General features: G+C 36.4%; 3 protein-coding genes across 4 annotated transcripts; 1 reads left to right on the top strand and 2 right to left on the bottom strand.

The window, feature by feature from the left end:
- Positions 1 to 1,482: 1,482 nt before the first annotated feature.
- LOC145911294 (HEAT repeat-containing protein 4-like) lies at positions 1,483 to 9,120 on the bottom strand. The gene is made up of 16 exons (XM_082998584.1): positions 8,310 to 9,120; positions 7,861 to 8,062; positions 7,516 to 7,659; positions 7,151 to 7,312; positions 6,629 to 6,823; positions 6,295 to 6,435; positions 5,802 to 6,005; positions 5,375 to 5,526; positions 4,896 to 5,051; positions 4,361 to 4,539; positions 3,822 to 3,961; positions 3,288 to 3,477; positions 2,938 to 3,100; positions 2,469 to 2,577; positions 2,332 to 2,409; positions 1,483 to 1,628 (listed from the first exon to the last, which is right to left on the bottom strand). The coding sequence occupies exons 1-16, from the start codon at positions 9,072 to 9,074 to the stop codon at positions 1,537 to 1,539; spliced, it is 3,072 nt and encodes a 1,023-aa protein (XP_082854710.1). The 5' UTR covers positions 9,075 to 9,120; the 3' UTR covers positions 1,483 to 1,536.
- Positions 9,121 to 10,007: 887 nt separating this feature from the next.
- LOC145910972 (PHD finger-like domain-containing protein 5A) lies at positions 10,008 to 11,309 on the bottom strand. Its single transcript, XM_082998201.1, has 4 exons — positions 11,172 to 11,309; positions 10,942 to 10,965; positions 10,682 to 10,848; positions 10,008 to 10,236 (listed from the first exon to the last, which is right to left on the bottom strand). The coding sequence occupies exons 1-4, from the start codon at positions 11,221 to 11,223 to the stop codon at positions 10,147 to 10,149; spliced, it is 333 nt and encodes a 110-aa protein (XP_082854327.1). The 5' UTR covers positions 11,224 to 11,309; the 3' UTR covers positions 10,008 to 10,146.
- Positions 11,310 to 11,788: 479 nt separating this feature from the next.
- Positions 11,789 to 21,362, top strand: LOC145911096 (transient receptor potential cation channel subfamily V member 6-like). Of its 2 annotated transcripts, none has more exons than XM_082998344.1 (17): positions 11,789 to 11,942; positions 12,028 to 12,137; positions 12,594 to 12,724; positions 13,538 to 13,678; positions 13,872 to 13,981; positions 14,195 to 14,331; positions 15,085 to 15,238; positions 15,493 to 15,581; positions 15,697 to 15,838; positions 16,028 to 16,246; positions 16,536 to 16,700; positions 16,896 to 17,074; positions 17,242 to 17,351; positions 17,661 to 17,806; positions 18,305 to 18,439; positions 19,022 to 19,128; positions 20,755 to 21,362. In XM_082998344.1, the coding sequence occupies exons 1-17, from the start codon at positions 11,841 to 11,843 to the stop codon at positions 20,771 to 20,773; spliced, it is 2,196 nt and encodes a 731-aa protein (XP_082854470.1). In that variant the 5' UTR covers positions 11,789 to 11,840; the 3' UTR covers positions 20,774 to 21,362. The 2 variants fall into 2 exon arrangements, with proteins under 2 accessions (XP_082854470.1, XP_082854471.1); XM_082998345.1 differs by having other exon boundaries at positions 11,813 to 11,942; positions 12,012 to 12,137.
- Positions 21,363 to 23,089: the final 1,727 nt, after the last annotated feature.

Genomic DNA, 23,089 nt, shown 5'->3' with positions numbered 1-23,089 from the left:
TTGGCCAAATTGGGCCCAGCACTTGAAAGGGAGGCCCTGCAATTTAGCATATAAAGACCCCAAAAATAGTTTATAATAATGTGTCTTTTTAGGTTAAATAAAGGCCTTGCATGCTTTATTTAATCGGGCCTCTCAATTTCCAGAATCGGTCCTGCTTATATGCATGGTCACAATCCAGTTTACTGAATGCACTGTGCAGCTTTTAGACTGAATCTCAGCCTTTTGGAGAAATAACCCATATTTTTTTTTGTTTGTTGTGTTTAGACTCTTTTCTGTTGGACATGCCTGTTTCAAATGCATCACAAGGCCAGCAGGCATAGTTGTAGTCATTTGATCGCAAATTTTTCGTAAACAAACTACGCCCATTTAACACCCCTAAGAAACACGAAACCATCCGACAGAGTGCACAACTGTTATAGTGAAGACTAATATAGACATTTTACAACTCAGCGACCAAATCTGAGATTTATTCTCAGCTTTGCTTTCTAAAGAAACTATAGTAACATTAGAAGATATTTTGAAAGTTGATATTCACGTGAGTTTATAGGACAATAGCATTCGCCACATGGGACGACTGGAAGGTTGTATGTTATGGAATCATGCCTAAGATTCCGATGGCTCAGTTACAAAGTTACATAAGCTGGCGTGTTGTGGGATTGAACACATAGAAATTCAGCGGTGAAAGTAAAAATGATTGAATTGACATGAAAAACATAAACCAAGGTTTCGTGCACAAGGTGAATGGCATTGCCGACTTACTTTCACTATAGGGAATAACGAAAATTTGCCGAAATTATTTTCCGATGTATGCAAATTACCACAAGGACGTCGGTCGCACGCGGTGGAACAAAGGCGTTTGGCACGAAAATAAACAGGGGACCGTTGCTTTTCATAGGAATCAAGGGAAATTTTGAAATAAATTCCCTAATTTCTCTGTGTAAATTGAATCAATGCCAAAGGTCGACGTATTTCATTCGTGTGACGTCATACGCGAAAGGATTAAAGTGATTATAGTTGTCTCCTATAGCCTGGTGTGGCGTGGGCGCGGCAACAGTAGGCGGTATGAGCCGAAATGAACGCACTGTAGACCCAGAGCTGAACTATAGGGCGTTTCTGGACCAAAAATACACGTATATTGCACTACTAAAGAACACCGAAAACTTATAAGTACGATTTTCAAGGTCTAGTTGGTGAATGAATGTGAACATACGTCAAAAAGTTATGGATTTTTGGTTGGCCCCAAGGCACGTGTCTTTTTAACGTAAGGTTTGTCACGCACCGAGTTTACATTTAATCTTAGACTGTAATTTTTAATTTTTGGAATCTTAAATCTTTGATTTACTTGCAGTTGTGTCTCAGAAAAATTCTTGCTGCTTTGTGACGTTTGAATTGGGTTTTGTACAAATGTTAAACTGCTCTTATTTATTTGCATCCAAGAGTAGTTGTTTAACGATTGTTTAACAGCAATAGATTTATTATGCTTGTATCGTGCAAAATAAACGCGAAAATATGCGAGATCTAAACTCAAGTGCGCCCTCATTCAGAACCAGGGTTGTCGTACGAACGGTCGGTAGGTGGCGCCGATAACAACAATTCCTCTTCAACTATTGTTTCGATTCTAGGTGTGCCTTTAAAATAAATAGTGGTTTCAAGATAAAAAAATGTGTATATCGTTAAATAACCTTACAAAAAAGAAGATTTTACATTTGTAAGAGATACAAAACACAACATTTGAATGTAAAATCTTCTTTTGGTAAATCATCACTCAAATATTAACTTTCTTGAAGAGTAATATTTCATGCATTGGCATGATAGGCAGGATCGCCCCACTGCGCAGGTCCTTGCTTTGCGATCACAGCTAACGTATCGCGATCATGAGGTATACAGGCTTGGCAGCCCAGTCAATGCAGCCTAGCTGGATCAACCACTTTTTCCTGACAAGTCGGAGCAAGATTTGAAAAATCGATCTCCCGATGAGGTTTGAACTCACGACCCTGGGTTAACCAGACCCAACGCTCTACCAACTGAGCTACAGGAGCTCAGTGGTTTTTACGGGGTATATTCTGGCCAAGGTACACTGGTGCGCAAGCGCACAACTTGCCAGGAAACCTTCACATATACGTAGAGGATCTCTTCCACCGTATCAGACAACGCGGTAATATTTCATGCATTGGCATAATTTTCTTGCTTTCTTAAAGAGTGTTTAATTGCTTCAGAAATAGTAAATTTAGCTAACAAGCTTTATAAAGCTTTTTTTAATTTATAAAGCATTTTTTATAGCATTTTTATAAATACAAATTTTGTAAGGATCTTTTTGTGGAGGCCTCTTACCTGTTGTGGCAGGTCTTTCTACGTAAGGTGTTAAAGTAATGGTCGGAGTCCGAGAAATTGAGTCCTTCCTTTGTTCATCTACGATAAAATAAAACCAGTTTATACATTTTGCTCAAACAAACTTAGCTGGTATTTACCAGGTGTCTTGGATTGTCGCAATGCATTGGCAATTTCAGGTTCTACGTCATCAGCGTTTGTTTCGTCATCTGATGATTCGTCATCGAGGAGGTCACCGATGTATTGGGCCTGCAAACATTTTGATCAAAAATTTATTTTGCAAAATGCAGGGATCAGATTCGCAAAGATCAGATTCGAAAAAATATTTGTAAATTATAAAAAACAGCTACACATTTCTGTATGTTCCACAATATGTTGACAGACGTGAGAAAATCTCCCATTGGCATGCGACCCCTAGAGACAAACTATTTATATTCTTCAGTGTCTTGAATGATTCAAGGTGAATATAGCATATAACAGTCCTACAAATAATCTTAACAAAACGGCAGAGACTGTATCCCGTTGTCTGTTAAAGATCTATGTCATTTACAAAGCAAATATTTTCTAAACAAGACTCCAATATGCGCCTACATTTTCAACCACACTTACTTTCCTCTCAAACTTTTCGAGTTCGTTCTCATACATGAGTACTTTAGCGGCCACCACACTCTTCTTGCACAACCTCCGCACTTCAGACTTGATCTGCTTGATCATGTCCATGTTGTCCTCAGGGCCACTCATACCACATGCGTTCAACGTCAAACGAACCTCTCTGTTACGTCACAGAACTTGTGTTACCGGTGTTTATTTTGTAAGGTTAACACATGAAAAAAAAGGACGGATGCGGCACAAAAATAACGAATGTGCGCCAGTGAGTTTTAGAGAAACTAAACGTGGATTTTACTTTAAAAACAAATTAAATCAAATTGTCTAAGTTGGGAAACAAGCTCTGGACCTACTCCTTGACTGCAGGGTCCGGTTCAACGAGGACCCGATCCTGGAGGACCCTCACAACATCCGATGAGGAACAATGGAGTTTTCGGAGTGAGATGCAAGCTTCCAATCTGACACCCGCCTCATCTTCGAACCTTAGCGCCCACACGAGGACGTTCTCGATTTTGTCGTTTACTACTTGGATGTGTCCGAGAGCTAAACATAATTATACAGATTGGTTGCAGGGTGGTGCGTTAACAGTTACCGCCAAAATTACAAACACTTGGGTGAATGGCAACATCGGATAAGCGCCCGATCCATATACCAAGAAGAAAACCTGACCTGGAATTGTTAAACAACCCGGGTTTAAATCCCGGTGGATCCAAAAAAATTATGCTATAAAAGCGAACCAAACCTGTTGCGAACGCTGCAAGGTTATTTAAGTTGACAAGGAACCCCCAATACAGTTACATGCGTTCAAAAACCTAAAATTGATTGGGATTCATAACAGATTTTGCTTTCCGCAATTAACCTATTTATAATTTTTTTTATTATTTTACCTTTGATTGCGTAAGCTTTTATTTTCCATGCCGGGTCAAACTGTGTGAGTCGAACCAATTCATTCACAACTTTCTCATCAGCTATCTGAAGTTTGGCGGCGGTACGGCAGGTCTCCAAACGCACGGATACATACTCAGCACTGCGCAGAAACGAATACTTCAAACAACCGGAAAATAATGTTGTCACGTAAAAATTATCTCAAAACATATAGAAGTTTGGAATTAGTGCGGAGTGAAATTAAAAAAAAAACTATTATGTGCAGGAACTTTAGGTTTACAGACTTCACAGTCCATGTATTGCAGCCTATCTGGATCAGTCACATTTTCGTGACAAGTCGAAGCCAGATTTGAAACATCAAGGTTCTCCCGGTGAGGTTTGAACTCACGACCCTTGGGCTAACCAGGCCCAACGCTATACCAACTGAGCTACAGGAGTTAATTGGTTTCACGGGGTATATTGTGGCCGAGATGTGGAATTTTCGACCAACTGAGCTACTGGAATTTTCGGATTTGATATTCACAAAGGCGCCCTCCAGTACCTAAAACACTTAAGAAACTCCGGCAGCAAGGTGGCGGTCATGATCCCAAGGTGTGCGATCTTCCGTAAAACGTCCGCCCGAACCCGTTCGTTTCCTCTGGTTAATTTGTCACGCAGATCGAAGTGGACGTCACGGCCATGACCGGTGCGACCAAGGGCGCGTGACGCAGCTGTCCGAACCTTTGTGAAGATAGTTAGTGAAAATTTAATAAGCATCATACTCATGTAAGTGAGGGGAGGGAAGCTAACCCAAGCAATAAATTTACCGACTGAAGTCAATCTTGTTACTAACAGTATGCAGGTTGCCGCAAGTACCTTTGTGTACGAGGTTGAAGTAAAAATATCAAACCTTATGTGAAAAAAAAATCTATAATCCTAAAATCCCATGTGTTCTTGAGAAAAAAAATCGAAATTCTTGAGAAAACCGAATTTAATAAGTAAAGATAAACTTATCAGTGTAAAAATGCTTACGAGGTTTTTTGATTATTTGAACATGTATTAGGAAAAGAACGATCACAATTGCAATAAACCCCTACTTCTGAATTCCAGTCGTCCCACATGAGGTTGGACAGCTTATGGACGAGATCCCTGTTTATGTTTCCGTCAAGTTGCGATAGTACGCCGCAAGTGGTCACTTTGTCCTTCCAGTTGCAACTGTTGAGCTGCTCGGCTAACAAGGAATGCACCAAGCGCTGCACAGACAAGTACACATGGATACAACATACAACATACCTGTATACACATTTGCACTTGGCGGAGAACGTGTCTGGGGCCCAATAGCATACACGAGGCTTTAATAGTATCGTTTAGTGAAATAAATTTTTAATTCTGTTTATTACAGAAAATTTTTGCCAATATTCACGTTTCTCTCTAGTATATAAAGCATAAGTTCTATATACCGTACCGGCAGTTGTATACGTACAGCAGTTTGAGTAGCAGTGGTGTAAAAAACATATTCAACAACCAGCAATTGCAAAAGAAGTGAAAAGTTGTGGTAAGCCAGCAGTGAACGTACCGTATTCTGACTGACGTATACCAGGAGGGCGGTTGCTTGTTGAGTCTGATCGGTTTCAAGCAGCATCTTAATAAGAAGTTGTATCACCTTGGCGTCGATGCTACCATTTAAAGCAAGGCACTGAGCACACGCCATGCGATCCGTCGGTCTTCCTAAAAGATTTGATGCATTAAGCAGAGCAAATTGCACAAACAAATGTGTAATTACGAATTTTCGATGAAATTCTGTTTAAGTCAATCTAGAAAAAGAATTCAAAAATTTCTCCCTCGTTTTTTTATTTATTTTACAATTTTTAGGTAAAGCACACAACCGTTATTTGAAAAACAGTGCAAGTTAGGATTCCGACTTGGTCTGGTTAATTTACAAGTAACGGGGTTAAAAACCATGTTGTTAAGCACAGGACACAATTATGCTGAGAAATTTTTACCATTTTCCAAATTGTACTCCAAAATGTCGCAAACTTCTTTCGAGTAATCTGCGAGTGAATAAAGACACAGTGCTGCGGCCAGTTTAACTCGGCCGTTACGATCATCCAGTTTTTCTCGAACTTTCGTCTGCAACACCTGGGGAAGATGTCCCTGATCCGATGAGCCCCCCGCATAGGCTGTTGGATCCAGAACTGGAAGGACGGCTGCAAGTAACATACGGTTCTTAATATTTGTAAAAATGGCAATGAATGGCGTTTTATTGTATGTTTGAGGTATGTAAGTACAGAAGGCGGCTGCAAATTTTAAGTATGTTTTGACATCAAAAAAATATAAAAGTGAGTACAACTTTTTTACCAAAGTAAACCACACAGAAAATTCATTGTAATTTGCTGTATTTTTCACATAATATTACATGAAAAATTAGTGACAAATTTTCATAAAGTTCAATAAAATGAACACCAGTGGCAGAAAGAACACAGTATTAAGACTTACATAGTGTAGTCAAATCAGCAACTGGCATTTTGTGCAACGCAGCCATGGAACAGGCTGCCACGGCCCCAAGCCTAAGATGATCATGAATGTTGTCAAGGTCAATCATTATATCAGCCAAAGTCACTTCCTGCCATCTTCCAGCTAGCAAATATTTTTAATTAAATGATTGCATTGCGAACATGTAGCAAAACATACACAATAATCATTGCAGCTTGAAGTTAGTTATTGGTTAGTTACTTAATTATTGGCATTAGCTGGTTAGGTACTGCAGTGTAACATTTAACTATTGCAAGTAATCTCTTTAAAGCCTAAGGATATTAGTGGTGTATTGTACCCAATTTCCATTTCGATCTCCATTCCTCAACGATATGAATCATTGGAGCATTATCTAGCTTTGCCGCTGGTTTTGACAGGTTGAAGTCATCAATTTTTGCTGTCTCACTTCGAGGGGGGTTTAAACCCCTCTCTGATGTGAAGTCAGCAGGTTTGGGGAGACCCCTCCATCTTTGCAGACCCTTTGTAACTTTTCCTGTGATAATTTCAAAAGTTCATTACATACATATACGCATAGCCATAACAAAGTGCAATAACACTTTAAAATTAATACAAATGTTTTTACTGCCAAAAAATTTGTTACTAAACTACTTCATTCTCAAACATTTGAATGTTTGCAATTTAGTCATAGCTCTATTATTTTATCCCAAACATTTATAAACAGTATATACATGTGGTTTTGAATACAGAATAAAGTAAATAGTAAGGCATTTTTATAAAATTCATGATATGAAAATAGAAATCACTGCAGGATATTCAACAAAACACAATAGTAGGATTATCAGTGATAAGTAAAAGTTACCTGGTCGAACATTTGATTTGTTTTTCTTCTTTTGTTCTGCCTGTGACCAGTCGTGGTTGGACGGGGGGAATACGGGCTGGATATTACTTTGATATTCGGAAAAATCGTCCATAATTATTCGGCTCTTGTCTAGGTTTTGCTGGAAGACGGGCTTTGCTTGGTCTGGAAATAACATTTAAGCTTAACAAACCCATGCTACATTGGTGTAGATAAAAAGACATGGTGTACCAATTACGTAGTAAGCCATATTAAAAAAATATATAAGTTTCTTTATAAAAATCTTGATTTATATATTTCTGCTGGACATATTCGAGATAGTTACAAAGTTATTAGTATAAGTCTTGATCTATTCAAGGTAATCTTACTAGTGTACAATTGTTGCTCAAATGCATTTTCAGTAGCTTTGATAAATTGCCCAGCAGCAGGATTTAAAAAGTCTTCCATTTTTGTGGGTGGTGGTGGTTCCATGTGTTTCACATCAAGATTTTGAGCAGTTTGGTTTAATTCATCTAAATGAAAATACAGAAAAAATGCACAAGAAGGTGAAAGACAACTTACACAAATAAAAAGGCATTAGACCTTGTTTTCCTACAATCATTTAGATGGATATCACATTGTTGATAAAAAAAACATTCAGTATATATATATACAACATTTTTGATTGGGATGATTTATCGCAAAAAAATAGTTGAAATCAGTGAAGCACCAACCAGTTACAGAGATGACTTTGTTGTGTTCTTGTTTAAGAAATCTTGGCAGTCTGTAGTACTGAGCAACGGTTTGTTGTAACAGCCTGTCTGTTCTCAATTTCATCTCCTTTTCGGCACGTTTACGCTCTTTTCGTTCAAGGAGACGATTTCTTATCTTCTCATTCCTCTTCTTTTCCAACGCTTCAAGGCTGCTCTCTTCAGCCTATGAAAATATTGTGTCATGCCACATATGTTTCTTGTTGTATAGCTCAAAATAGTACTTGAATATGCACAAACATGTAGTTTCCTTGACATACTTAAAGGCTGTTTTATGATTGAAACCAAAATATAAAAAAGAAGTTCATCCACACATGCATTCAATACACCATAAATATTACAAAAAAATCTTATTGGAAAAAAACACTTTCCATTTGTTTTTTAAAGGTTTTATATTATTTAAACCAACTCACCTCTTCTCTAACAAGGTTAATATTGCTGACTTTTCCACCAAATTTCTGTCTGACAAGCTCATTCAGGCGCTCCTTTTGGCTTCCAGGTTCCATGTTATCGAACACAATCCATCGTGCAGTGTCCTTGCTCAACTTTCCGATCACATATTCATCCCACTTTCCACCACTTCCCCTTTTCTTTACTGCACCTGGACTCTGCACATTGCCAGGAGAAATTGGAACGATCCTTGGCGACTGATCCATCTCCGTTATAAAAATATTTTGGACAACAGGAACAGTTGATGACCTGACTGTTCTACTTTTATCTTCGAGTGCTTTCTGTGGTGAAAGTTCTCCATGTCTTTCAGTGACAGTCACAGTTTTTTGTTTCATTTCAGCTGCTCTCGGTGAAGTCAACTTTTTTAAATGCCCAGGAATTTTTCGATTGTATCCCCTTGTGTCAAAGCGTCCTCCAGTCGAAGTAGGTGCTGAACTCGGAGGTATGACATCAGTACAGTCATATATAGTCTGTATCTCTTCACCATCGTATGGTAGAGCGTGGGCGCATCTTTCTTTTACAACATCTTTGGTGAATACAAAATCGTTGCTAATTGCTTTGATGAGACGATTGCCGACATATTTTTGATGGCGTTTTAAGGGATTAGAGACGGGACTTAGATCAGGTTTCCCCACCTTTACATGTCGGGTGTCATCTCCCACAAATGGAATTTTAACTCTTGAAGCGCTCGGAAAAAATACCGGCACTTCAAGAGCGCGCTTTTCCATGTCCACTGAAAAAGTTACATTCTACACCATGTGACCTAGAGAGACTTTGCACTTATTCACAAATAAAAACAATTGCAATAAACTCTTTAAACCGCCACAACCGCCTCAATTAATGTTGAAGTCCATTTGGTTTGTAATTAAATAACAATTGTCGCAATGGCACTACTATGATTTACATTACTCAGCAAAATTAGCGACTTATTGTTATGGAGACCACCGCTTCACAACGGATGAAGTAATGACTAAACAAAGTCGTGACTATAAAAAAGTTTTTGAAATTGTATTTCTATTGTGGGGAATTTGGCTTGTCATAATTCTCATAATTTTGTTTAAACTTGGTCTTTTGAAACTTTTTTCTATTAATTTACATTTACATCCCGTTTTTCTGGAGCCTTCGCTAGTTATCTCGCTCGCGATTACATCTTTCAACTTGCGCTACTTCTTTTAAGCCTCCTTTATCGTGTAATCGCAGCAATTATCTCTTTGTTTCTGCTTCGACTTTGATATCTTCCTATATATTTGCGACTCTTTCCACAAATAAACAGATGTTCGGTCCCAGATCTCTGTTACGGTCTCAGACCGAACTTCGCTCCAAGAACAGACCATCGGTGTCGGGACCTGCTGCCAACATGTTGTCAGAAGCTTGATGTCGGGTCTTCGTCCACAGCAACCCCTTCACTATCCGTAAATTTTTTTAAAAAAGTATTTGCATGAGGGTATTTGTAAATTTATGAAATCTCAAACTCGACAATCTTTTTCCTTATTACACCAATAAAAGCTTTCATTTGTTGCAAGAAATATTGTTCTTTTGGTTATGAACGACCAAAATTGGTATTATGCGAAACGTGTTTTCTTTTCAAATAAATACAGTTCATAGACGACTGAAACTTCACATAAAAAACTTTCCTTTCTGCACATTGACAAAGTAGGGTCATTTTTTTTATTGTTTTGCAAACGTTTACTGAAAACAATGGAGCATTGGACTTCGGACAAAGGTGTTCCATATTCATGAATGGATCCTCAAAACAGGAGATGATTGTAGCAAGTGTATGTACAACATTCATAGCCAATATCATCTTTTCTTGAAACCGTATTTCTTTCTTTCATAGAACAAGTCAGTTTTGGCACTCCCAAGGTTCACAATTTTTGGACAACCATCCCTCTGTAAATAAATAAAATAAGTTCATCATTTGTTTACCAACATGGGGTTCAACAAACATCTATCTGCAGCTAGTGACTATTTGTTTTGTCTGCATCAAAAATAATTATTTGATTACCCAAATAATTTCACTGCCCAGTATAAACAGTATGATTGAACTACTCATTTATACGAAGGAGAACGCATGAAGTTTCTGGAAATATATGTGTTTTACATATTTATGATATATGGATGGTTACACTTTTGGATGATTGATTTTTTAAAGTCTACTTGATTGGCGCAAGATAAACTATTATCTTCATTATGTTGCATGACGAGCATGTTTTAAAACATAAGGATTGCCAAGAAAGCCAACGATATGTACACATCAAACAATATTTAACATAAATCCCCCTAACAGTCTTAATTCACAAAACAAAGTTTCAATTGCAATTAATTAGGTTCTCACATCTTTTTCCTGCATTGTACATTCCTTGCAGTAGTAAGCATCTGATACACCTGGCCCACCACAAATCACACAACGACCTTGATATGATCCATAATTACACTCATCGCAGATTCGAACGAGGGTACACGGCCGCACATACGAGTCACAAATCACACACTTTCCATCGCCTGTGAATACAAACACATTACAACAACTATAAAATCTTTTGGTTTCGCAAAGTAGTATAACAACAGAAACACAGTCAACATGAAAGCACTTACATTTTTCACATAATCTTCCGATAGCTGAAAACAAAAAAAGATTTGTCAGTGTTTCTGCATACCAATTGGACTAAACTTTTGACAATATACATTAGTGCTGCATATATATAAACCAAAGGTTTGTAGTGTTACTGTAGGCCTACACAAACAATAAGATATGGTCTTTGCTTTAATAAAATTGAAGTTGTGGTTTAGTTGCAATTTGCAAGTAACTCTGAACTAAGCCTTACCAACTCCAGGCTGTTTTCGACAAAAAATCAAATCGGGATGATGCTTTGCCATCGTTCAGTCAGACAACTTGAGATTGAGAACGAATAAATTTCTTAATACCAAGCAACACGCGAGACACAACGTTTCAAATTCGTTGATTTATTTTGTTCCTTGCTGGGACTTTCCAATCCGATAAGACCAACGTTTGCACGAATAATTGTTTGCTATGATTTCGTTGGAAGATGGAAAAATATTATAAAGTAAGCCAAAAATCTATTAAAATCTATCTAAAAACGCATTAAACATACACCTATAACAACACTTGCAAAAATTAACGATAAAAGTAAAATAATTTTATTTTCAACTAACAAGTAATTTATGAACATAATTAAACAAAATCTCACGTAAAGTATTTTAAAATTAGTAAAATGTCATTTAGTACCCTGTTAAAGTGCAAAATCAACTGCAACTGAAGTAATTTAAGTGTAAATAACTTTCTTTACGGTCTATAATAGACATCGTATAAAAAAATTCAGCAATATGCAAAAACTGTGTACCCTAGAGGATCGGTAAAAAGACTTGCGTTGCTACTCATAAACATGCGACAATAAACGAAGCGTGTCATTACTCATCGGTTCCTGCAGTGTTACGTGGTGTCGTTGTTGTTTGGTGTCCCTACCTTTGCTAAAATGGGTCACGTTTTAGTAAGAGTTATGCCCCAAGCGGTTGAGAGCATGGAGGCAAGCACCAACATCAAGATGCAGGCTCATGGAACACACAAAATTTTTCAAGTGAGTGGTGCATGTGATACATTTGTGTTGGCTATATGCAAAAAAACAAGATTTAATAAATTCCACAAGCTTTTATTTTGATTAGCTTGTGCAACCGCCCACTAGCGTTTCAACGAACGGGAAAGGAGATTTGGTCGATGAGGCTGCAAAGGCTTTCAAAACTAAAAACATTGATCATTTTAGGGATGTCATAAGGTAAAATAGCCATTTTGTCTGGAGACTTTAAGATGTTAATGACATCTCAATATGTTTAATATTTTATCTTTAACATCTAATTTTGTTTCCCCAAATATATTGCAGAATATTCCTACTTAAAAAGATAAAGATTTATGTTGGAAACCTGTCCAAATGCATTGCATTAATATATAAAAACAAAGGTTTTTCTCTTTCAAAGCTGAAATATATTATGCAAAAAATGATCTTGTTGTGTATCACTGCGTAACATAAAACATTTTAATAATTAACTAGCAAAGGACTTTTTCATAGTGTTATTTTATTCTTGGGGATTAAATACAAAAAATTATGTCAAGAAAAATTAAAAAAAATTATCATTTTGAAACTAAATCATTTCATTTAAAATTTTGCAAAGTATGTTTTGCTACTAAGAGTCAGGACATTTATTATGGTTTCAACCATGAAGTTGATTAACAGGGAAAAACTGGATGGGTTCTTGTACAATAATGGAAATGGAAAACATGTCCCTCACAAAGATATGATTGAAAGAAGAAATTTTGTACGACAATCAAAAAACTCCAGTTTGGGGCAAGGTTTTTTATATAAAGGTAAAATATAATTCCTGTTTTTCATTATTGTTCCTTATGCAACTTTTATAAGCCTTATATAGTTCTGGATTGCTTTTTAGAAATATATTAAAATACAAATATATACAGTATTTAATTTTCTGTTGTTTTTTCAGTTTTTTGACCAACAAAATATCTTGAAAGTTTAATTATTTAAAACAATATTCGTAAATTAAAGAACAACCTTGGCCTTTGCTGTGATTCATGCAAATTACTATCATGACTAATTTTTGTTTACCTAGTTTCTAATACAAGGTTATACCGAGCAACATATATCTTATAATTGACCAATGTAAAATAAACAAATGTGTGTTGTGTAGAAGTCTGCATACAATGATTTTGATACATTTATTTATATGTCCTGTATTAATAAGCCCATAGCATCTCACACAGTTTTCCTGTCTTTGTACAGTTCTAAAATATGTTTTGGTAAAAAGTCCAGAGTTATTTTTATTTTATTTAAAATTTAAATAGATCATAAATATGAGAGATAAGTCAAGCTTCTGATGGAATTGTTGCCCTTCACAGTCTTTTAATTAATGACTTCCTGCCATTAAATCAGCCATCACGTTCCCTTGTATTGATGCTAAGATTACAAGACATGTCTGGGTTTCACTCGAAGGTTTGGCAAACCCAAGTTGATTTTGTGTGATTTCATACTTATGGTAACTTTTTTAAATTGGTTTTATTTTCTACCTGCTATGCGAAACCAAAGCGTACATAGTGACACTGAAAATTACATTGCATTTTATATTTTCATACATTTAATATAAAAGACTTGCAATTGAATTTTAGGCGAAGGTTCACGTTTTTGTTGTTGGGATGTGGACAAACGAGGGCCACTCGGTGAAACTGCATTGCACGTTTGTTTTCTCAACAACAGTCAACTCCACAACTTTCTCGCCAAGGAAATGATCAACGTCTATCCCAATCTGCGTAAGCTTCAAACCTGTTTTAAAAATGATCTGTGTTTGTGTCTGTTTGATTTGGAGTGTCATTAAACAAGTTCAAACATTGTTGTTCATTGGAATGGCATTTGTGTTTAATGTAACAGTGCAGTGTAAAACCAACACTTTTTCTCAAAGTTTTTGATAATTTATAATTTTAATATGTCATCAATAACTTGCAGTACTTGACATCTACCAAGGAGATGAATATTATGGTGAAAACTGCATTCACATGGCAATTGCAAACCAAGACATGGAGATGCTGCAATTCATATTAAAAAAACAGGATGTGGTGAGTAGTTGTGTCGTAGTGTGATAATTACATCTGCACCAATTGTACATGATATCATACAAAACATAACAAAGAACAGGAAGTCATTAGCTTTCAAATAAATGCACTCTTTGTTTTGTCTTCTCTTAATTTATGACTTTACAAACAATTAAATATCACTAAAATGTTGTATTTTTGGCATTAATATTTATCGTTGAAACTTTATGCAAACAGCTGCCAGAAGTGAAGCCTTCTATTATCCAAGAACGGTGTTGCGGAAGTTTTTTTTCAACCGCTGATCAAAAAAATGTCCGCAGCGATACAGAGGACTCTGAGATTGTGGATGTCAGTGTAAAGACAAACTATCAAGGGTAAGAAAAAAACATTTTCTAATTTGCACCTAAAAAGTACAGTGATGCTCCACTTAAAACCATTTATGGGACATTGCTAACATGTTTGTTGTGTTCTGCAGAGGGGTCGGTTGACAATGGGCGTTGATTAAAGTTTTTCAGCGTTTTTCCATCTCTCTGCGTTTTTATTGCATTTGTGATTTGTGTTTTAAAATTGTTGTTTGTCAATAATTTTACCAAACTGTGGCTTCAGAATGTGTGTCTTAACATTACTTCGTAGACATCGTTTTGGCAAACTGTGAAAAACAGTTTTTCTGAGGGATTCTATCGCAGAATCTGTGACAATTCCTACAGGGTTGTCATACACGCCTTGCCATACCAACAATCGACAATAGAACGAATTTCGGACAATGACTCACAACAGCATCTTTGTTATTGAGACGGGTCTTTGTTACGCTAGGGCGCGGATTGTTACGTCATAATCCACGCTAAAGCGCATGTAATTTAAATATTTTTGTGGGCTTAACAGATCATGCCTACGCGAAGCATTTGGAATATTTTGTAGGGTACTGGGTTTGTGACGACAAGTTTTGGTCAACGGACGCCAAATCTATCTCAGAATATTCCAGAAGACCGATGTTGTTTTTTGTGTTAAGTTGGTCCCGTCTAGCTTTGTTAAACGCAAAGACTTGTGACCTCGAATATATTTTCATGGTTCAGCTGAATCGCTGTTGAAATTTATACGAACTGCAGTTAACCAACCATGCTATACAGGCTTCTCTACTGGGGGGAATACCCACTGTCATTTGCTGCATGTGCAGATGAAATCGGTGCATTTCGACTCTTGCTTGAAAACGGCGCTGATTTAGCGGCGGAAGATATAAACGGCAATAATGTACTCCACCTCATGGTCATACACAATAACAAGGTAGTCTAAAAGTACCAAACTTACAACACAAAACGGGACGTTGCAATGGTCCAGTTTAGAATGACCCTAGATATATGTTTACAATTTAACTAAATTGCTTTCATTAGAAATGTGGCATTGAAATATAGAAAAGTTCTGACTGAAAAGATAAATTTCGTTATATTTTTGCATTATAAAAAAATTTACTAAAAATGATCCAACTGCCTAAACCGTTCAAAGATGGCTGCTTGTAGTTATTTTTTTCACGTTGGTAGGAAATGTTCCAGTTGGCTTACAGACACAAGAAAGTCGTTGATGGAAATATTGTACATGTGGGTAGAGAGATACTGGAGAAAAGGAACAGGTATGATGTGTTCCAACTTCTTCAAACTTTCCTGCGTGTTCACAATTTAAAAAAATAAAACATTTCTATTTCGATCGGAAATTGATCAAATAATTTTTTTGATCCATCGCAACAGACAAAGGCTTACTCCCCTCACCTTAGCTGCAAAACTTGCAAACAAAGAGATGTTGGATTACATTCTGGAGTTGAAACGGGAAGTGGAATGGGAGTTCGGATCGGTCACGTGCGCCAAATACCCTCTGGCTGACGTCGACACTGTAAGGTTTTGATATTTTTTTCCTTTGAAATGAGCGATAACAATGCGCCACCACACGTAAGCGACCGTTAAGGAACTTATTCAAATAAACAACACCACTTAACCTTTACTGCAGCCAGCATATTGGCTTTAATATCAGAAAGCACAGTGATATGTCAGTGTTATTGTCATAACACATTCCTCCCCGTAGATCGATCCTGATAGCGGAGACATCAACACAGACAGCGCCTTAAGCATCATCCTCAACCACAAATCCCGAGCTCATCTTGAGATGTTGGATGGGATGCTCTTCCAACTCCTCCACGAGAAGTGGAAGCAATACGGAAAACTTAAATTTTATCTCAATGGCTTTGCGTTCTTCGTCTTCCTCGTGGCCTTTATTGCAGCCATTATCATGCAACCCGCGCCGGTATGGAAAATTAGTTTGGAGCTAATTTTGTGATTGATGATCGGTTAGTTTGGGGTAATAATTTATTTTGTCATTTCTATTTTTTGAGCGTTAAACAAAATATTAAAAAGCAAAAGAGCCAAGCTGTTAATGCCATCACCAGTCACCAAAAAGCACTAACGTGATCTGATATAGATCGAACAAGTGTATATTTAGGCCTAGTGTATATATAGGTGAAACCTATTTACATAACCCTCTGTTTGTAGCGCACCGGTATGTTGTGTTTCCAACGTATTTACATTGAAAACAGGTTTATGTGACCAACAACTCCACAAACGTTACAAGTTTAGCGGATTCGTGTTACCTCCTCAAAGCTACTGACAGTGAACAAATTGCTCGATTTGCTCTGGAAATATTCGTTTATGTCATGGCGATCGCTTATATAATAGTCCTTGTGTACGACATATACAAAGAGGTAAGCAAATGCTAACGAGAACCTAAAACATATAACAAAACATCTTTTACCTCGTTTTTCGGTAACTCTTTGTTAGTCATATATTGTGAATTGGTAAATGTACGTTTTTTAAGAATAAAAACAGGACTCAAAAAAACGTAAGTTTTCAAAAAAGTTTCTCTCTTGAAAAATAAAAAACAATCTTTCTCACGACAGGGGATTTTCCCGTTCCTCTCCATGATGTACACGGCACCGATGAATTCGAGTTTCTATATTTCATTGATCTTCATACTTTCCTTGCTTCCGTGCAGATTGACGTGCTCGGTGGAGGCGGAGACGGTTTTCTTGACCTTGGCAATATGCACCTGTATACCCCACTGTCTCTTCTACTGTCGGTACGTTTGTATAAAATATCTTCTCTAAACTGTTTATGACGTCACAACCTTGTTTGATATTCATTGTTTTTGAAAATAAATAAAGAAATACCCCTTTTTTGTCGGCCTATAAAATAGATCCATATTTTGTCCATTTTCGCTGTTTTCAAATTATAACATGCTTTCAGGGGATTCAAAATCGTGGGACCTTTCATTATTGCGATTTACAACATGATTACGGGCGATCTTCTTCGCTTTTTAGTGATTTACTCGATATTTGTGGCTGGCTTCTCTCAAGGTAAATATTTCCACCTAGATATCGTCTGATCTTGCTCGATGCGAAGTTTTTTCGCATGTTTTGTGGTAAACTGTTTGTCTTTTGCCCACGTAAAATCTAAACATGTTATTTATTAGTGGAATTAAACGAAATATGGTTTGTATGTCGATAAAGTATAAATAATAACATGTGTTTTTGTTGTGGTAATGTGCAACCAACTGCATAGTTTGAAATAGTTAATTTTAAAGGGTGCGCAGTTTTTTAAGGCAAGGTTGGTGTTTTCAGCACTTTTCCACATTTGTGATAAAACTTTTTCACCTCCTTGTCCAGCGATGTTCGTGATATTTCGTGGAGTTCACCATGAACTTTTCTCTCATCCTGGTCTTTCCATTGTTGGAATGTTCATAATCACCCTGGGTGAATTCGGAGATCTTTACGCCGATTTTGACACCGCTAACAACTCGGAAGCTGCGAAGGTAAGCGCCACCTGGTGTCTGTGTACTCGGGCTTTAGACAACCGCTTAAGGGAGACGGAGAGTTTTGGCTAAAACAGATAGCCAGAGCAGATAAATGTTTTGTTTGATTGTACTTCATTTACTTCAAACGTAAACCGATTATACCATTAGGCCTATTAATATTTAGCACTAAAAAATTTTAATAGTTTGCCGCGATGATGAGTCTAATCTTGTTTTTTTTAGAACAAACAATATTGTCCAGCATATAGCTGATAAAAAGTTAATTTGCAAACATTTTGATCGTATCAACAATCATGGGCTATATTGTATGTCCTAAAATTGTACAAGACAGTGAGTTACATGTTCCTATGAAATGTTGAAACAAAAATTATTTTTTTGCTGTATGATTAGAAGAGTGAAGTGTGGGTGAATCATATTCCAAGTGTTCATAGGCCGGAGACCAACGTACCAACTTAATCAGAAACTTCTCGTAAGATTTTGTTGCTACTTCTTGTTCAGACTCTGTTTGTCCTGTACATGGTGCTCGGTACAATCCTTCTCATCAACGTTCTCATCGCAATGTTCGGTCACACGTTCAACGTCATAGCTGAGACGAGATGGGAGTGGCAGAGGCAGTGGGCGAGAATAGTCCTGGTAAGAAAAGATGCCAAAATTCTTGCAGGACTGTTTCTGTTTTCCCTCTCTGCATGACGCATAATCGATATACCTTGTGTATATTAAAAAGCGTGTAAAATTGTCAGTAACACGCTTCGTTAAAATGTTACAACGGTTTATTACATGGGTAGGTGTTTAATTTCCTAGCAATGTCTTTAAAACTGCCGATTGTTCGTATACAATGATACTCAAATTGTAATCTTTTAATCTTGGTCCTCCACCAACTACGTTTACGCGACAAATATAAACCCTGAAGACACTTTTGGGCATGCAAAGTATTTTCCCGATATGTCACCAGAAGAGGCAAAGTTCGGTTTAATTTTAGCCTTGGATTGATTGGTACACTTGTTAAAATTAGCCAACCTTACATACGTAAAAATTTGTTCAACCTTACATACGTAATTGACTTACAACGAGTTCTGCAAAAAAATCCATTGATCGCATTGCGTTATTTATCTCTTTGTAAATAGTCAATATTATCTTATTGTTCTCCTTGAAATGTTTATTGGTTGTAGTAACGGGCGAGCCCAGCTTAAAATTAACCTTGGTTGTTACCCACAGATAATGGAACGTTCCGTCCCCAAGGAAAAACGCAAAATTAAACAGAGTCGATATTCACAACCTGGCCGGGATCTGAATGAAAGGTGGTTCGTCGTCCGAAACTTTAAGTACGTTTTTTTTACGTTTATTAAGCTGAAGATTTTAAATCGTGTGTAAGAAATAGTAACACAACCAGACCAAAACACATTATTTACCAAGATATTAATATTCCTGCAAATTCAATTACGTCCAACTCTTAAAACATGTTATCTGAGAGCAAATCTAAGTCCTTTGTCTTTCAGTTTTTTTCGATATATATATTTCCTTTCGCTTATATTTCTGCATCATTATTGTCACTAGTGATATACGTACACATTTTGTGTTGTTGCTCTGCATTTTGATTCCCAAAGGTTTTCTGTGCGCAATATTCATTCAGATATTTCGCACAGGTTTTCGCGCTCTACCCATATCTAGAAACTGGTGAAAAACGGAAAAATAGATAATAAAAAGATACTAAACTTAACAAATATTAGTCTAGGAATAAAAAAGAAATTCTAACCAAAAAATATTAGGAGAGTTTTTGTAAATTATTTTTACTTTGTCTCCTGTTGCAAATTTAAGAAATTTGCTCGCCCGCCAATAACAACAATAGAACCGCCCATGGGGCATTTGTGTGTGCAGTATCTACAGATAACACAATAACTGCATAGCCAAGTTTCGCACTGACAGCAGTATAGAAATGTTGCATAGTGCTTCTTTCATTATGTGCGGAGTTGTCGCTTTTTGATGAAGTAAATGTAAAGCTAGAATCCAACCCATCATAAATATTTTGTATTTTATGCAATGGTGAAAACAACGTTTAACAATTCCAAAAAAACTCGCTGCAGTTAATTTGTCGCTGCAATATTACATGTCGTCGTTTGTCTGGCAGTCAGTAACTTACGTAAGGCAATCTTTCCTCAAGTGCCAAGCCCGTGATTATTTATTGAACTTAATCCCAAAATTGGGCCTATCGTAGGAGGATAATGCTGTTGAAGCCAATTTGAATGTCAAATTGAGGACGGGAAGAAGCTCTAACGCAATTGCGCATCCCCACGTTTGCGCCTACAAGGGGTAGAATGAGTGTGAGTTGCCATAGAAAGGGTTTTAGCATGGAGCGGAATGACAGTATAACATTAATTAAACATAGAAAAATGTGAAACCCCAAACCCGGCGATGAATTGGGAAATATGTTGTTTGGAATGATGCAATGTTTAACCTTTGTGCTCTTTTCAGTAGATCGTAAGTAACATTAAATAAAGTAAGAAACCATGTGAAAGCGGCGTGCGAACCATCCCTTTAAATTAAAATTAATGGCATTTCATTTTCGGCACCACATAATCTTGGTATGCAGCGCAACTGTGGTCGTATTACACGGGCGCCGTCGTTTTGATGCATGACCGAGTTTGTATGAAAACACTTGAAACGTGAAAGTCGTTCACGTGTACCTAATTAATGGAGTCAGTGATGAATAATAAATGTTAATGGTGATCTTGTATCGCATTGTTGATCTTGAGTCACGGATATGGGAAATTAGCGTGTGTAATTAAATGTTTGGTAAAATTTGTACAGGTCCAGTGCTTTCCTCAACTTGCGCCAGTTCTATTGCAATTGAACTATGTCACCCAGCAGGCCACAGTTAATTTTGATTTGTTAACAACAGAACAAAAAACGTATTTTCGTGGGAAATTAACTCACAGATATTATTTTTTCAGGTGCGCACCAAAAAAATGATCGAAATATGCAAGGGAAAAGTTCGTCCTATTATTCCAAGTATCCGGCTTTACTGCGGTCACCTATGCACTGGCTTTTATTTGAAGACGTTACGAAGTGAATTCCTTTTGTCAGACCTTTTTCATATGTTCCACTATATTGCTTGCATTTAAAAATATGCACACATATTTTTTTTTTATTTTTGAAATATTGCATGTATTTGACGAGATTGAATGTTGTACAGTACAGATGACCTCAACAATGCCTTTCTATTGGTGGAGTTTTACCGTTACATTTTATTGTTGAAAGTATTGCGTCTTGTGAATCGTCGTGCCTTGATCTGTTGTCTATCAGGTATTGAAATCAGTTTGTGATATTTTGCAGAAGAAAAATGTTTTTTTTTGTTTCGCGATGCGTTTTCTTCTTTTATTCATGAATGTTGGTTATAAAAGTAAACCATTTTCATTGCATTTAAAAGTAAACCATTTTCATTGCATTTAAAAGTAAACCATTTTCATTGCATTTAAAAGTAAACCATTTTCATTGCATTTAAAAGGAAACTATTTTCATTGCATTTAAAAGTAAACCATTTTCATTGCATTTAAAAGTAAACCATTTTCATTGCATTTAAAAGTAAACCATTTTCATTGCATTTAAAAGGAAACTATTTTCATTGCATTTAAAAGGAAACTATTTTCATTGCATTTAAAAGTAAACCATTTTCATTGCATTTAAAAGTAAACCATTTTCATTGCATTTAAAAGGAAACTATTTTCATTGCATTTAAAAGTAAACCATTTTCATTGCATTTAAAAGTAAACCATTTTCATTGCATTTCAAAGTAAACCATTTTCATTGCATTTAAAAGGAAACTATTTTCATTGCATTTAAAAGTAAACCATTTTCATTGCATTTAAAAGGAAACTATTTTCATTGCATTTAAAAGTAAACCATTTTCATTGCATTTAAAAGTAAACCATTTTCATTGCATTTAAAAGTAAACCATTTTCATTGCATTTAAAAGGAAACTATTTTCATTGCATTTAAAAGTAAACCATTTTCATTGCATTTAAAAGGAAACTATTTTCATTGCATTTAAAAGTAAACCATTTTCATTGCATTTAAAAGTAAACCATTTTCATTGCATTTAAAAGGAAACTATTTTCATTGCATTTAAAAGTAAACCATTTTCATTGCATTTAAAAGGAAACTATTTTCATTGCATTTAAAAGTAAACCATTTTCATTGCATTTAAAAGTAAACCATTTTCATTGCATTTAAAAGTAAACCATTTTCATTGCATTTAAAAGTAAACCATTTTCATTGCATTTGAAAGTAAACTATTTTCGTCGCATTAGAAAAAATGAAAACAGTAACATAGTCTGAAACTTGTGCCTTTTCTACTATTCGTGCCAAGCCAGAGTGTGTTTATATTCAACTTATTGTACACAACTCCAAATAAGAATTGCGCCGTTATCTGTTTCCTGATAATTAGTTTACAGGTTGCGCAAAGCTTTTCCTGTGTATATGTCAGGCATTGTTATTGATTTGTTTCACGTATCTACGAGATCAAGTCCATTTGCGTTTGACAAGATGTTAAACAGAATGCAGGTTATGCCACCGATCGGAGATGATGTATACCGATAGCTTGCACCCTTGTCAGCATTGTTATGCAAGTGCACTTTCGGCATTCACTTGGTGCGCTAAAAGGGTAACAGGACAACCAGCTTGTCAAGCAAATGGAGCATGTCGCGCCCACAGACCTCCGTTGCAACATGACGCCGATCACAGAGCTCAATCTACATTGTGTCCTGTAATGCTGGCTTGTTTAGCGTGGAATAGTCGGCTGACCCCAACTAACCCATTTACCAAATGACTTTGACGAAGAAATCGAGCAATAGTCCATACTTTTTATTAGTAAAGCTAATATGCTACTCATGTTGAAGCAGACGTTTGCTGGATAAGACCTAGCACTAATGATGTACACGGCAGTGTATAAAACGTCTATATAGCATATTAGCTTAGGCTTTCCATTACAAACTAGCCAACTCCTTAGTAAAGTTAAGTTTTTTCACCTGAACATTTTGTTGGTTTTCAATTTTTTATCACAAACACAGTGTGGATGAACACGTGGAACATTTCTACGAATGGAAAAAACGTAAATTTACTATTTTTGTCGAATCAAAAATCATTTATATTTTCAGCAAGGAAACTTGAACCCGAATGAACTTCAAATATGCATAAGTAAAAATGGAAAATATATCACATAGGTTATCGATTCAGTCGCCCATCATGGCTTTGTGATGTTGTCCAACTATTGAGACAGCGAAATGATAT

This window comes from Ascidia mentula, chromosome 8 (assembly GCF_947561715.1).
Source record: "Ascidia mentula chromosome 8, kaAscMent1.1, whole genome shotgun sequence".
Classification (NCBI taxonomy): Eukaryota; Metazoa; Chordata; class Ascidiacea; order Phlebobranchia; family Ascidiidae; genus Ascidia; species Ascidia mentula.
The sequence above is the reverse complement of the archived record's forward strand: the minus strand, read 5'-3'. Positions and strand labels throughout refer to the sequence as shown.